The 16,279-nt window shown below is 40.8% G+C and overlaps 1 protein-coding gene across 4 annotated transcripts in view; it reads left to right on the top strand.

Moving 5' to 3' along the window:
* Positions 1-16,279, top strand: part of PAK5 (p21 (RAC1) activated kinase 5) — a 302,347-nt gene that overhangs the window by 253,521 nt on the left and 32,547 nt on the right. For all 4 annotated transcript variants that reach the window (XM_525261.7, XM_003316787.5, XM_054674646.2 and 1 more), the window contains one exon: positions 5,157-5,942. In XM_525261.7, coding sequence (XP_525261.3) covers positions 5,157-5,942 — 786 coding nt within the window. The remainder of the gene's footprint in view (positions 1-5,156; positions 5,943-16,279) is intronic.

Below are 16,279 nucleotides of genomic sequence, written 5' to 3'. Positions count from 1 at the left end.
TGTATTCACAATTGCCATCCTGACCCCAAAGTTGGTAGCATCTGAAGGCATACAGATCACCTCTGAGCCTCAGTTGTCCAGTAAATGATGAGCTGGTGATTATCTCTTTTTTCTCTCTCTCTAGTTACATCTATTGCTTCCTCCTAGATGCGCCTCATAGTTCTCTTCTTCCAGAAACTTTCCCTAGACTTTTAGCTGGCTTTTCTCTGATCATTTTTTAAATAATCTTCACGCTTTTCTTAGCCTTCATTGATGAATGTGTAGAAATGTTCTTAATTCATATCATATTTACAAATTTCCATCCACTGAAGGCAGTGTTTTCGTTGAGGGCATTAGGATGTTTTAAAACTGTTCTGTAGCGCCTCCTTCTATCTGCAGCTACAATTCTAGGGGGAAGGGGATCACTAAATACCATCAAGTGATAATATCCCTATTACAAATAAGAGAACAGGTAATGAAATAAAGAATGAAATTAAATCACATAGCAAGTGTGTACTGAAATTGAAATTGGAATCTAGAATTATCCATATTCCATACATTCAGCAACTAATTTCTGAGAGTGGAGCGCACGATAGAAATATGCACCACAATGACCAATGGCCAATTTGCTGGGTTGTGATGTCACACACCAACGTTGCATTGCTTACTGGTAATATTTTATCTAGCCTAAAAGAGTCTAAAGCATACCATAGAAAGAGACCTAGACTGGGAGAAAGGAGACTTGGGTTCAAATCCCCTGTTTGTTAAACATTGTTGGCAAAGTCAACTCCAGGTTTCAGGTTTTACTCAGTAAAAGGAAGAGGTGACCTAGACTCTTTCCAAAATTAAGGTGCTGGAAGTGATTCCATGGTACCAGACTGAATATTTTGTGTATTCAGAGATGGGAAGGCATGGGGGGCAGACAAGAAAGAATAATTGGAATATTGTTTAAGATGGACAGAATTTAAAGAAGTAATATTTTTCTAGGATATAGAGCTAAAGGTAACATTGAATATGAAAAAAATCTAATATAGTTAAGCATTCTTTATCAAGTTCAGAGAAAGTCTGGATAAGATAAGATTTTTGCTAAAGGATTATCTGAGTAGATCCAGTAATTCAGAAGGCCCTTTAAGACCTTGGTGTGCTTCACACTCATTAACCATGTGGCACATCTGTCAACACAAATGCCTGGGATTAAACACACCAGGAAGCTACTTTTGGCGGAACCATGAATTCCTGATGACATTTTGTTTGAGTAACCTGCCTATTGTTCATAAAGAGAGGGAGTAGAAAATGTGCAAGAGTATAATTTCTGTCCAAAAGGAAAAACTTTTAGTTGATACACTGTGATACAAACAAACTGTTTCTGTTTTCTTTAAAAAACAGTGCAAGACATTATTGAATAGGAAAGGAGGCCAGAAGTTTAAATCCATAGAAGGTAGCAGAACAGAAGTCTAAGAGGGCTTGAAGGCCACCCTGAGGAAATAGAGAAGTGGTAAACAAGGCCAGGCGCCGTGGCTCACGCCTGTAATCCCAGCACTTTGGGAGGCCAAGGTGGGTGGATCACGAGGTCAGGAGTTTGAGACCAGCCTGACCAACATGGTGAAACCCTGTCTCTACTAAAAATACAAAAACTAGCCAGGCGTGGTGGTGGGTGCCTGTAATCCCAGCTACTGGGGAGGCTGAGGCAGGAGAATTACTTGAACCCGGGAGGCGGAGGTTGTAGTGAGCCAAGATCATGCCACTACACTCCAGCTTGGGTGACAGAGCAAGACTCTTTCTCAAAAATAAAATAAAATAAAATAAGTGGTAAACAGAGAAGATACAACTGAAATGAAATAGGAAGCTGCTGAAAGAGACTTGATATTTTTAAGGCTGAGTTATAGCTGTTTCATCTTTCCTCTGCCAAGGCTGCTCATCTTTTCCTCTTCACAGTTATTGTTTCTCCCAAGTTAATCTGTGGGGTGAGCATGGATGTTGTTCCTCTGAGGAAAGGTCCCAGGTTATATACATGATTCTTTCTTTCTCTAAGGGAGGCTCCAACAGAGCATCCCCTACTTTGGCAATCAATCCATCAATTTATGCACCACCCTCAACAATGACTACATTCCATATAATGAATTCCACACTATGGAATAAAAAAGGAATAGACAAAAAAAAAAGACTAGGATATTAGTTTATGAACATTGACTATATTATGCTCAGTGAAAGAAGTCAAGCTGAAAGGCTCCAGACTGTATGATTCCATCCATATGATATTCTGGAATAGACAAAACAATAAGGACAGAAAACAGATCAGTGATATCAAGGGTTTGGGGAGAGGGTAATGTTTGACTAGAGGAAACTCAGGAGATATTTTTGCAGCTGGTGGCACTAATTTGTATGGCACTCTAACAGTGAATACATGATGCTTTGCACTTGTCGATACCCATAGAGCTTTGCAGCACAAAGAGTTAATTAATGTATGTAGTTTCAAAAAACAACAAAAAATAAACCAGAAGATCAGAGGATCCTGGGATAGAATGCAGAATGTGACCAAAGAATCCAACAGCTACACATGTATAACATAACCTCGTTGAAGGGGGTGCAGGAAAAAAGACACTAACTTAAGGAACTTTGGAAACAGTGCTTTGAATGGAAACTATAAGTGTAAAGGAATTTTAAAGAACTGGACATAAACATGGTACTTGAGTTGACAAAGTTGTTTCTCATGGTAGAGTGAGTTAATCTGAAACTGCTGAACAGTTATACTAGCACTGAATAGGCAAATGACTGGCAGATGGTGGGGCCCATGTTTTTTACTGTTGCAGAGGAAGTTACAGGTAAGGAAATGGCAAGAATGAACTATGTGGTACTTGATTAGATTCAGAGACATTAATGTGGATTTATGTTTAGGTTAATATAGATACAGATGGATGGATATAATTATAGGTGTGTGAGTGTGTTCATGAGTTAGTCTACAAGCATATTATTTCGGAGCTCTGTTTGCTGAGGCCTGGCAATGACACCCAGTAGCAATGAGTATTCCTGGAACCAAATCTTAATTTCTAATACTATTAGCGTTCCTTGGAGAAATGCCTGATTTGGGGGGAAGGGCAAGGAAAATAAAGATAAACCTGGAGCTTCTTGTAGGGAAAGAAAGTAAGGAAGTGCTCAAAAAATAAAAGGAGGAGGGATCATCAAAGGGACACAGCAGCCAGCCTGAGAGAACTCCCAGTGACAAAAGCTGGAACCATTTGAGCAGCAAGGCAAATAATAGAGTGTTGGCTTATAACCCAAGGTATAAAATAAATAACCATAAGTCCATCCATCTTTATATATAAATAAATGATTGAATAAGTAGGTAAATGGGAGCAAATAAGCAAGTCTCCTGTGCAGAAGAATTCCAACTACTTTATATAGATACCCTACCCCCACCACACACACACACCCAAGAAGATAAAGCTTAAATCCCTGACCCTTGAGTAGACGCTACACTTACTGACTTGTTCCCAAAGAATACAATATACAGAAAGGTAGGGGAGGGGAGTGTGACTGTGTGTATAAGAAACCTGGAAAATATGACCTCACCCAGGTAGTCAGGGCTAACATCATCATTACTAAGTCATGTTGACGATATGTACCCTAAACATTATGCGATGAAATGTGACTTTACTCTCTGATCTTCCTCCTCAAACCAAATAACCTCTGTTTAAACATGGGGAAAACACCAGAAAACCCCAATTGAGGAACATTCTCCAAAATACCTGACCAGTACTCCTCAAAACTGTCAAGGTCATCAAAAAATAAGGAAAATCTGAGAAACTGTCACAGATCAGAGGAAACTCGGAAGACATAACAAATAAATGTAATGAGCTATCCTGGATGGAACTCTGGAACCCTAGGAGAAAATTAATGAAATCTATAGGAACATGGAGTTTCCTTAATAGCAATGCAAGATATTAACACAAGGGGAAACTGGATGAGAAGTCTATGAGAACTCTGTATTCTCTTTGCAACTTCTCTGTTAATCTAAAACTATTCTAGAATAAAAATTTTATTTGAAAGAAAAGGGTATAGTACAAAACTATTAGTCCAGGACTCTTTGAAAGAAAAAAAAATAAACCCTTTGTTTCACCATGGATAGATCTATAAAACATCAGCTCCAGCACAACTTTGACTTCTTCCTCCAGTTTGAAATCTTCTATTGTACCATCCAAGATGGTTTTGAACTCCTTGCTACTTGCTCAAAAGTATTTTCCTCCTAAAATCCTGGAAGTCTGAAGTCACAACACTTTGTTCTTTGTTCTTTTATCCACCCCCATCATATTTGCCTGCAAATCCTGTCATTGTCAAGGCACGGCTGACGGGCTTTGTAAGTGGTTTGCGATGTCTTTCAGTTCCTGGTATTCTTGTGTTATTTAGGTTCATTAAAGGGAACAATTTGTCACTAAGATCCAGGTGCAACCATCGTTACTAAGTCATCCAAAATTCAGCGGTGATGTTACACAGAAGTGTGGCCATAGCAAACAAGCAGTATAGTATAAGTATATATACTTAATAAGAATATCACATTTGATCATAAATCACACAAATAATCTTCAGTCTGTTTTCTAATTACAGTTTCAGGAAGTGCCTGCCTCATCTATAAAATTTCATAACCTCAGTTATTATGTCTTCCATATAAGGGCAAAAAATGTACACCCATTTCTCGTTATGTTAATAGTTGGGTGATAATGCCTTCTGGTTTTGAAAATCATCTGAATAATGAATGTAAAACAGTAATAAATATTATTTTTTATTACCAAACAGTTACAGAGTGTTAAATTATAATTATCAGCTCATCATTAGGTGGTTAGGGCTGATTATTGGTAGAAGAAGTAGGGGGAAGGGATTTGCCTGTAAACTGGTAAATAAAACAGTTATATTCTATGTAGTCTCCTACATGGCTTTTTGATGGTTATTTGATGTCTCTGTTGAGATAGGTAAGAAGAAAAATGCAATTTGAGATTGTTTACTATTTGATTTACTTCACCACTAAAGTCAATCAACAGATTTTCTTTATCATTTTGTGTTAAGTGTTCCCGGGGTCTTTTTTCTTCTGTAGTTTAATTTGGATGGAGTGGGGGTGGGATGCCGCCAGCAATTTAAATCCATGAAATATTTTCTTTAAACAATATTCCCTTTATTATTCCCAGACAATCGTTAGAGGAAACAAACCCTGCAAGGAAACCTCCATCAACGGCCTGCTAGAGGATTTTGACAACATCTCGGTGACTCGCTCCAACTCCCTAAGGAAAGAAAGCCCACCCACCCCAGATCAGGGAGCCTCCAGCCACGGTCCAGGCCACGCGGAAGAAAATGGCTTCATCACCTTCTCCCAGTATTCCAGCGAATCCGATACTACTGCTGACTACACGACCGAAAAGTACAGGGAGAAGAGTCTCTATGGAGATGATCTGGACCCGTATTATAGAGGCAGCCACGCAGCCAAGCAAAATGGGCACGTAATGAAAATGAAGCACGGGGAGGCCTACTATTCTGAGGTGAAGCCTTTGAAATCCGATTTTGCCAGATTTTCTGCCGATTATCACTCACATTTGGACTCACTGAGCAAACCAAGTGAATACAGTGACCTCAAGTGGGAGTATCAGAGAGCCTCGAGTAGCTCCCCTCTGGATTATTCATTCCAATTCACACCTTCTAGAACTGCAGGGACCAGCGGGTGCTCCAAGGAGAGCCTGGCGTACAGTGAAAGTGAATGGGGACCCAGCCTGGATGACTATGACAGGAGGCCAAAGTCTTCGTACTTGAATCAGACAAGCCCTCAGCCCACCATGCGGCAGAGGTCCAGGTCAGGCTCGGGACTCCAGGAACCGATGATGCCATTTGGAGCAAGTGCATTTAAAACCCATCCCCAAGGACACTCCTACAACTCCTACACCTACCCTCGCTTGTCCGAGCCCACAATGTGCATTCCAAAGGTAATGTTTGCTACCTCCTTTCCCTCACGTGTGCAAAAACCTCCACAAGGGTGGTGCTGGCACGACCTTTTTATACGATCAGATTGCAAAGTACTTGTTTGCCTTTTAAGGGAAAATCAATATCAAAACCCACCCTATCTCCACTTGTGAGGCCCAGGGCAGAGGTTTAGGATAAGGCATATATATTCATTAAAATAAAAATCTATCTTTTGGGCCCTCCTACATGGTTTCTCATTAAAAGGCAAATAAACTTATTTATTTGAAAGATAGAATTCTGATATATGAGTGATAAATATGATGTGACTGTATTTGACTAAGTTCCCTGTTAAGGAGTGGATCAATCATATACAATCATAGAGCATTAGATCGAGCCATACAGTGGTTCCTACATCCTGGCAAAGTTTGCACAGACCTGCTAAAAAGGAAAGAAACTCAGGATAACATGGTAATTTTTAAATAGAGCTAATTTTGTTCAACTCAGGGGATGGTCCTTCATATTAAGAGTATGTACTTTCTACTATATTTGATTTGAAATATTGGTTTTTATATGAAATTTGGGAGTGACAGATGGTTGCTGGACCACTGGACAATTTTTGTCCCCCTTTCACTTTGTTTTGTAGTAATTCCTCTTTTAAATTTTGTTAAAATGTTAGCAGCTCCAAGTTTGCTTTGAAATTTGACTGGTCTATGATATCCTAAAGTTTGGGAATCACTGCTGGAGAAGTTACTGAAACTAAAAGCACAGGCAAAGGTCTATGGGTCCGAAGGTCTAAAGTCTTGGAAAATACCTTTGAGAATGTGCAAGTGATTTATTTTTCCCTGTCATTTAGAAATGTTTTTGCTACCTTACCTGTCCAGCAAAAGTGAACATGGACTGTAGGGTGTGGAATGTGGATTACACAGAGGTCTTGAAGCAGGTGAGAGGGACATGACTTCTCACAGGGCAGTCATGTACCTTATTTATACCAAACTCTTGACAGTTTGGTGAGCAGCACAGAAAACTCTGGAACCCAAGCCTGCCTGCATTCACCTGATTTATTGATTATAGATAGTCGATATTTTTCCTTTGCTTCTTATTTCTCATTAACCTCATCCAAGATGTTGAAGAGAAGCCATTTAAGTGTATTGTTGGAGTTACTTCAGCCATTCTTTAGAAGAAACAAAAAAGCTGTCACCTTAGTTCCCAGGATATAAAATTAAAAACAAATCTTGATAAATAGAGGCCTGAGATATGTTCCTCCAGTTAAAATTCACATAGTGACAGTGTTTTTTTTTTTTATCTCGTGGTATTAATGTACTTGAACACCCACACTGAGGATATCATGACTGCTTTCTCTTCCTGTGTGCTTGCCAGGGTGACTGTTGGAAAGAGGTCTAATTAACCACAAGCAAAATCTACTTGAACTCATACGCATGTCTCATGATACATGAGATAGTTTATTCCATTTCTTGTGCATATCACTTGTGCATTTCTGTGAGTGATATGAAATAAATAAGTTAACATGTTCTATAGCTGAATTGAGTTACATCCTCAGGCTTTGAACAGCAGTGGTTATTTTTTTATCTAAGATTTTGTGTGTGTGTGGCTTCTTTGCATATTTGTGTTAGGGAGTTGTTTGGGGTCATAGTTACAGAGAAAACATTGCCCAGATGATGCTGCATTTTGGTCCTGGAGCCTTATTTGGCTCTTCCTGGATGTTGGAAATGAATATTGGGTGGGCTACACATGTCTATAGTCCAAATAGTTTTAGAGGTCAAGAGTTTTAGAACTCTTAATTCTGGAGTTTCAGTCTTCTCTCTTTTTTATTTTTATTTTTTTTAAAAGGATGAACTGGTATCCCTGAGTCCACATTTTCACATAGCATGGGCTTTTGGGATTTAATGTCACCACTAGCAATCCCTGCACACTCATTTCCTAGAAGGGGAAACTGAGGCCCAGAGAGCCACATGACACACTTACAGTTTCATAATTAGTTGGTTGCAAAACAAGGACAAGAACTCAAGTCTGGTGTTTCTCCCTGCTCAATATTTTCCTATTATTTGGGCGTATGTTATCTCGGGGATTCGACTGCATTTGCCAAGAAAATCCATGAGAAGTCCCAGTGGCCACCAGAACTTTCGTCTAAGTGACAGAAGAACGAGGGTGGGAGGGGTGATTCACTTTAATTCCCTACAGGCTCCCTCTATTCTGCAGACTTCCAAATATAAGACAAAGCAGACCTGCCCTGAAATCTGGCTCTGCCAGCCCAGAAACAATGCACAAACTATTGGGGCTCACCAAAAACAACAACAACAACAAAAACAGCATATTCACTCATGGAAACTTCTACCAAGGGTGTTCAGCCCTTATGATCAGAAATACAAAGAAGCAAGCTGCTGCTCCATGTTTCACAGGAAACTCGTGAGAGATTCATGAGCAGGTTTTGTGTTTTGTGGGAGGATAAGAGGTGGGAGGCAGGTTAGTAATTAAAACGTTTACTTGATTAAAAATACAACATTTCTCTGAAAAGACGGAGGTGCCTGTGTCTTTAGAACGGTACTCTTAGAGTGTACCAATCACATTTGGATTTCCAGCTGAGGGAAGAAATAGCGGTCACGACTCAGATGAGTCGGCCTTGCATTGCAGAGACTCCTAAAGGAGGCTGGGTCATGTTTTCATCTCCAATAATAAAAGGAAGCACAAAACTTGTGTAGGTCTCCAGATGAAGCAGAAATGAGGAGGGTCATGTGTATGTGTGTGTGCACACACGTGTGTGTGCACACACGTGTGTGTGTTTGACACCGTTTTACATTTTGTCCTAAAGAAAAAAAAAAATTAATGTTAACCCACAGAAAAAAACAAACCCTTCAATGTTATCTACCTACTTAATTTCCCTGCTAGCATGACAGGAATCAAGAATGTTATGAGTCTGTTGATGTTGGCCTCCTCTCCGTACATTTAAGTGTATTTTGCTGGAACTAAGCAGATGAAACCCTGGGGTTGGGAGGGTGGGAAGCAAAGCCAAACAAAAACCATATAGCACCATACCCACCACAAAATTATGAAAACTGCCAGATGTGGAGAGAGAATGCTTTCCACCCTCGCCTGAAGACAAATCTGCCTTCCACGGAAGGAAGCTAGCTGGAGAAATTGCCACCACGTATTTGACTTTGCTTATTCCTGTGCTCTCCAGAGACCAGGCAGCCACCTACTTGTGTCTTTGTATTGGCCCAGCACATCCGTTCCCTACTGAGAAGCCCCCAGCATAACAATCCCACCAGTTCATTAAGCATTTGCTGTGTACCAGATACATGCCATGTTTTGTTGAGCCTCACAGATCTGTAAGGCAAGAATTCTTGACCCCTTTGTACAGATGAGGAAATGGGTTTTAAGAGGCTCAGTATGCTCACAGCAGAGCTGGGATCCAACTCTTTGGGCTTAAGCCTTTCACCAGACATTGCATGCATTTCCAGTAGCACAGGGGCAGCTTCTGTGGGTGCAAAGCCTGCAACCTGCCTGATTATAAGCTCCTTTTAATACCTGAAGCAATGAAGTTGCATTAGCAGTTAATTAGCAATTAATTTCACAATTAAGTTGCATCATCCCCTTTCACTCTGTAGCAGGGTCCACCACCTTGACACTATGAACATTTTGGACCTAGTAATTCTTCACTGTGGGAGGCTGTCCTGTGCATCATAGGGTGTTTAGCAGCATCCATGGCCATTCCCCTCTAGATGTCCATAGCATCCCTCCCTCACTCCTAACAACCAAAATATACCCAGACACTGCCAAATGTCCTGCAGGCAGAGGAGGGCACACTTGGCCCAGTTAAGGACAACTGTTCAATAGCTATCATTTATCAAGCACGTTTTGGCAGTTAAGGGTATAGATTTTGGAGATAAACTGCCTGGGTTTGAGTCTTGACATTGCCACTTATTAACTGGGTGAACAAGTTGCTTAACTGTGCCTCCACTTCTTTATGTACAAAATAAGGATAAAGACAGCCCGTGTCTCATTATATAGTATGAGTGTTAAGTAAGTTAATAAATTACAGCAGCTTAATTACTAATATGAGTAATCTACACATCAGTCTACATGTGGAGCATGTAGATGAATGGTGGCAGTGAGGTGAGGGTTACTATGTTCCAAGCACTGTGCTAAGCATTTTGCAAACATGACTCAACTTAATCTTTGCAATTCCAGAAGAATTCAGGATCACCTCTGCTCTACAGTTGAGGAAGCTGAGACTTCAAATCTTTATGGACTTCCCCAAGTTTATAAAGGCAAATAACTGAGTCAGGATTCCAAACTAGGTCCCACTGACTCCAAAGTCTATGTGTTCCAGAATATTCTCATTTCCGTAGAAGAAAATCCAGGGGCAGAAAGGTGGACATGAAGTCTCCAGGCCCAGACACAAATCCTACAGGTAGCCTCACCTTGCTGGTGAAGAATGGGTGGTGACTGACAGGTGGATTTGCTGTGCCCATGGAATGCTGTTTATTCTTCCTGTTCTTCCATCCTGTAGGATGGAATCCTTGAGAAGTTCCTTAATGCCACCCAGAGTGTAAACCATGGGTAAAAGCTGGAACTATGGGCTGTAAAGGAAGTATTAGGTGCAGAAATCCCTAAGGTGCTCATATGCATTTATTCGACCTTAAGCGGTAGTCTTGTTTGATTTTTTAAAAGATAATCCAGATTTTCTCACCCATTACAGAAATATGCAAGTACTATAATCAGATTCCCTGGATTCAAGCCCTTAGTAGCTGTATGATCTTCTCTGTTCCATCATCTCTAAAGTGTTTCAGTACCTACTTTGAACTGGGCATGGTGGCACACAACTGTAGCCCTAGCTACTAGGGAGGCCAAGACAATCCTTTGAACCCAGGAGTTCAAGGTTGCAGTGAGTTATAATTACACTACTACATTCCAGCCTAGGCAACAGAGTGAGACCCTGTCTAAAAAAACAAAACAAAACAAAAAGGATGGGAAGAAAAGGATGGTGTGATTTCCCAGCACTTCCTTCTGGGGTCAACAGTGCAATGTGTTTTCACTGCTTAGCTATCACTTTGCTTTCCCTGGAAGGAAAAAGCACTTGAACCAGTGGGCCCAGTCTTCCCGCATCAATAATTTAATGATTCAATGTTCTTTGTGGTACTTGTCATGCCCAGATTCAACCATGGCTCCAACAACAAAACAGCAACTTCTTTTCTACTGAGGATCCCTGCAGAACTTGGTTCAGAGATCCACTCAGGGTTTAATGGGTTATGGAATGACAGTGCTAGTGAAAACTGATGGGCTGCACTAAAAATCTGAGGGGGAAAGAGAGAAGCACTTGATCACTTAATATAACAATGGATATATTTAGATTTGTTTTCTTTACCTATAGGGTCTTCATTAAGGCTCATAAAACATCCAAGGACTGACTGAGTGCACTATCTCTAATGTCTGTCCCTTCTGATGGAAACTTTAGGTGTCCTTTGCATATGAATGGACACTTCTTCCCATGAATGCTCTTGCGATTCAAAATAAATTGTATTTTGGTCATTATGAATGGGTTTTCCCATTACCAAATTAAAAACAAAATGAATTTAACCTGGCATTGTCCGTTCCTAGCTCTCTCAGAGGCCCTGACATATTTGAACAATATTCTGAGGCTGCAAACCAGTCCCCAAAGACGAAGAGTCCCTCCACATCACTGCAGGCGATGACGGATCGCAGGTCAGACCAGTCTGCTCTGTCTCACTGCTCTTGAAGAGAAGACACATTCTTTGAGTTTGAAGCAGCAACTGTGGGGGGTTAATTGGATATGCCAATTCAGAGGTGGAGGAAGAGCCCGGAATACCCGTATGCCTGAGCCTGCACATCTCAGATTTATTCATTGCTTCATATAGCTAGGCTTTGCTAGTTTGTAGGGTCATGAGCCACTTGTCCAACTCTCAGTGTGCATTTGCAGGGCACAACCAGAGAGACAGACGAGTTATAGGGTTTAATGAGTCCCATTCCCCTAATTGCCAATCTCTATCATGTCCCTACAGAGAATGCAAGTTAATGATTCTCTCCAGAATTCTTACAAGCAGTCGTTTTCCCTTCCCAAAGCCAAGCCTGGTCCTGTTAAATTTTCCTTTGAGTCAAGTCAGGACAATTTAAGATGTCCTTTCCATGCTCAGATAATAGAGGTACTGTGATTCACTTTTATCTTGCATTTGATTTATGGAGAGTAAGCAGCACCCAGCCTGGCGTTTTCATTTTCGAGATGAGCAGTCTTTGTTTTATGGTGCTCTGAAAAGGTGTATTGGAGCATCACATTCAGGCACTGGAACCAGCTGCCGCCCACTCCCTGTAACTCGCCATCCTTCACGGAACATTCCGAGTCCTCATTCTGTGGGCACAGACCCACACTGTGGCTGTGTCCACACACCCCAGTCGAGCACACTCCAGCCACAGCCCCCCGCCCTCAGAACAGAAGGCCACAGTGCCAAATAGATGCTCCCGCAGTACTTTCTTTTCCTTCTCTTCTTTCTGCCACCCTCCCCTAACCAAGCTTTCTTCCCCCCCAGACTTGGCATAAAATGGCCAAATTATTTTCTACTGCAGAATTCAATTTCACAGTTCAGTTAGGTCCTTGATTACACTGCCAAATTCAGATTAATGTGCATTTAACTAACATGGATCGGGGGAATTCTGGCTGACAGCCAGCTGTAATCGGAGCAATTGATAGCTGTGTGGAGTTTTATGCCCCGTCCACCCCAGCGTAGCTCTGGTGAAATTGATTGATTAAGTGAATTCATCGCTATAATTATTTATAATTTTGATACATCACAAGCCTGTGTCTGACCCTATCTTTAGAGATGTTGAGCTCATTGTAGAAAGGTAGTCCGGCTGAGTTGTTAACTGGGGATTATTTATTCCCTTATATAATATATTCTTTTTTGCTCTTTTTCTTTTTTGATCATGTTTGAATAGAGACATGACAAAGCACATTTTTTAAAGAATTAATTTATATGGTATACAAAAAAGTGTCAGGAAGCTAAAAAACAAGTGTATGTTATTAGCCATTTCAAAAAAAAAAAAGAGGAAATCACAATCATGACTGCTTGTTCATTTTGTCAATATTTCTAAAGATTCCTGTAGAGAGAATTCCTTCTTAAAATGTATCCAATTTTCAATGACAATTAATGACCTGGTAACCCTGCAGCTAAGCAATTTAGCAGCCTGGGTGATAATTTGCAAGACGATTGACCTGGTCTTCTCTCATTACATCATGCCATATGGATTTCCCCCTGAAAACTTTGCAGACCATGGTCTCCTTTGTAAGGAGTTACTCGTTTACAAAATCACAGCACTGTTCTCTTTGGAGGGATGGGAAGAATGCCTTTGTTGTTTTTTCTCTTACATTGCGGTTTCCCACCCTTGCTCTGCACTCCGTGCCCTTGCTGTAAGGTCTGCAAGGGTAAACTATGTACATAAATCTTTTGGAAATGGTTTGGATCATGGGTGATGAGAGATACGCTGGATTTGCTTATTAAATATCATTCCTGTCACTAGTCCCATTCCACTGCATTGTGTTTTCACTAAATAATCAGATCCCAAATCCCTTTCACAATACCAAAGATAGGTCTGCTTTTATGAACTTCAAGCCTACTCATTTTTTTTCTAGAATGTATTTGTAAATCAGGTCATAGAAAAGATTGCACAGTTTAAGTTGGACTGCTTTGCACATCTTTCTCACATGCATGAACATGTGTGTGTAAAACAGTAGGAATGGACAAATTCATCATTTATGTTTTCTGCCTTCCAAATATAGGCTATCATGAGAAAGACAACTTAGAATGGAACACTTACATGACTATGAAAGTCCAAGAGCTATGTGAGGAGGTCTCATCGCAGAAGAAAGTTTGCACTTTCTTCCTTGAAAGAACTTACAGAAGAAAGCCTGAGTGGTGTTGTAACAATGCAGAGTTCTGCTTTGACCAAAACAAAAAGGAAAATGATGAATGATGTACATAGATAATCAACTCGTTTTGCTGTGATGACTACTCTTTTTTTTAGCTCATTTCTCTAAGCCAAAACTGCTCAAAACAAACAAGCCAAAAAAAAAAAAAAAAAAACCACACAAAAAAACCCTTAATTTGTCTTTCACCCCCTCTCCTAGACATTATCATCCATCATGTTCTGGTCCAATTCTTGCATTTTGCCCCAGGCTGCCCAAACATCTGGGCCCCCAGTGAAACACCCTGACCAGGCTTTATCTCTGTGGTTATCGTCATTGCCCACTCTGCCCGCCCCTGTTAAGACCACATCCCCCCCCACCATCATTCATGCCTATCTCTGTGAATTTTTCAAGGACCCAAGTACTGAAGCGACTCTGTCTGGATTTGAATCCCATTTCTTCCTTCTTTGTAGCTTTGGGATCTTTGCATGACCTACTTAAACCCACTGTGCCTCAGTCTTCTTATCTATAAAATGGAGGAATTACAGAGCTTATTTAATTGTCCAGCTTGAGGTTTACGTGCAAGAATATACACAGTGTGCTTAGAACAGTCCCTGGCATGTAGAAAGCACTCAATAAATATCAAACATCATTATTCTTAGAAATATTTGTTACTACTGCAAGGATATACTTCTAACAGAGCAGTTGCTTGACAGAAGAGGCCCCACGATGGCTCCTAGGAGAACCCCTGTGTATTTTAGTGAGGAGAGAATGCCCAGCCTTGATTATACAGACCAGGGAGGTGACAATGAATGTTGGAAATGCCAAGGCAGGCAAGGGAGCCGGCCTGTGGGCCAGTGTGCTGGGCGCCCTCCCACTGGGAGTGAAGGACTGACCCCGACAGAAGAACTAGGTTATGTCGTCCCCTTGGAAGTATGGAGCTGTTTGCCCTGCATTGCTTGGGGGCAGTTTCGTCTCCTTGTGCCTCTATTTTATCAACCACAAAATGGGATTCAGTTGCCCCCTGCTTGATTCCCAGAATAAAAAGAACAAGACCTGTTGAAAGTGTGTGGGCTGGTGATACGCACCATCATGGAACCCCACATGTGGGTTAAGATCCAACAGAAGGCAATGGTTCAGCACCTTGGTGGCCCCAAATGGGGTCACCCATGCATTTCTCCTTCACAGAGTCAGCTATTTGTCCTCTGAGGGAAGACCACATGTCCCCTCACTTGAAGTGAACAGTTCATTCTCTGATGAGTATGCCACGAGTTTCATTCAAAACATTGTCTCTTGTGATACTGGCTGTTCCTCAACCATTGCTTAAGAGTCTGCACCTCTTACCAGCAGCCATGAAAGACAACAGCACCTTTTTGTCTCATGGCCTATTTTGAAGATGGTTAGCTTTCAGCAAAGAGCTCTGCATTCCATCTTTGCCTGGAAATTGTCCCCTTGGTGCAGGCAGGCTTCTTCTTTATGTCATATGCCAGCTGTTAAGGGTGGACTCTGATAATGCTGCTGACAGGTGATAAGGAAGAAAAGTGGCCTAAATTAGTGCAAAGCGGTGTTTGTGATTCCTGCAGGATGCAGCTTTCCCATTTTTAATATATCTTCAGAGATCAGTTATACATGCTTGTGGGGAATGAATTCAATTTCGTTGAAAGTACAGGAGGAGCCAGTCCTCCAAGGAAGACACAGGGTGATAATGGCAAGTGATGGCTCCCAGGACACACTTTCAGAAATAAAAGCCAAAACACTATTTCCCTTCACACCCTGGCCTTGCTGACTAGCCTAGACTTGACTAATCTGGAGCTTAATGAAGGAAGAATCCAGTTGTTTAACTTACACTGACACTTCTCTCTCCCCATTCCATCGTACACACACACTCACACACACACGTTTTCCTTGTGTAGCACAAATACAGAGGCTTTGAAAAGAATCAGCTTGTTTTTGAATATTTTAACTATACATTGTTCAATATATTAATGTTAAAGACATCTTGTCTTATTGCTTTGAGTATTAATATATAGGAATATATATACCACAGGGGCATTGTATGTCTTCAATAAATGCTAGCTAGTTTGATAATATTGCAGTTACTATTTATTTTATTTTGCATTCTCATTACTGTGCTAAGCATTTTATATAATAATAACACCAAGTAGAACTTACTGGCCAGTCATTGTTTGAATACTTTGATATGTATTTGATCCTTTAGAGTTCAGTGACCAAAGGAAGTAAGTATTATTATTGTTCCATTTTACGGATAAGGAAACTAAGACTCACAGAGGCTGATTTGACTAAAATTATCAGAGTCAGAAGGAAACTAAGACTCAGAGAGGTTGACTTGACTAAAATTATCAGTCGGAATTCATTCCTATGCCCATCAAAAGCATGTGTTCTCTCTGCAACCAGGGCAGGAGGGCA

This window comes from Pan troglodytes, chromosome 21, assembly GCF_028858775.2.
Source record: "Pan troglodytes isolate AG18354 chromosome 21, NHGRI_mPanTro3-v2.0_pri, whole genome shotgun sequence".
Taxonomy (NCBI): domain Eukaryota; kingdom Metazoa; phylum Chordata; class Mammalia; order Primates; family Hominidae; genus Pan; species Pan troglodytes.
Note: the sequence above shows the minus strand (reverse complement) of the source record. Positions and strands in the feature narration are given on the sequence as shown.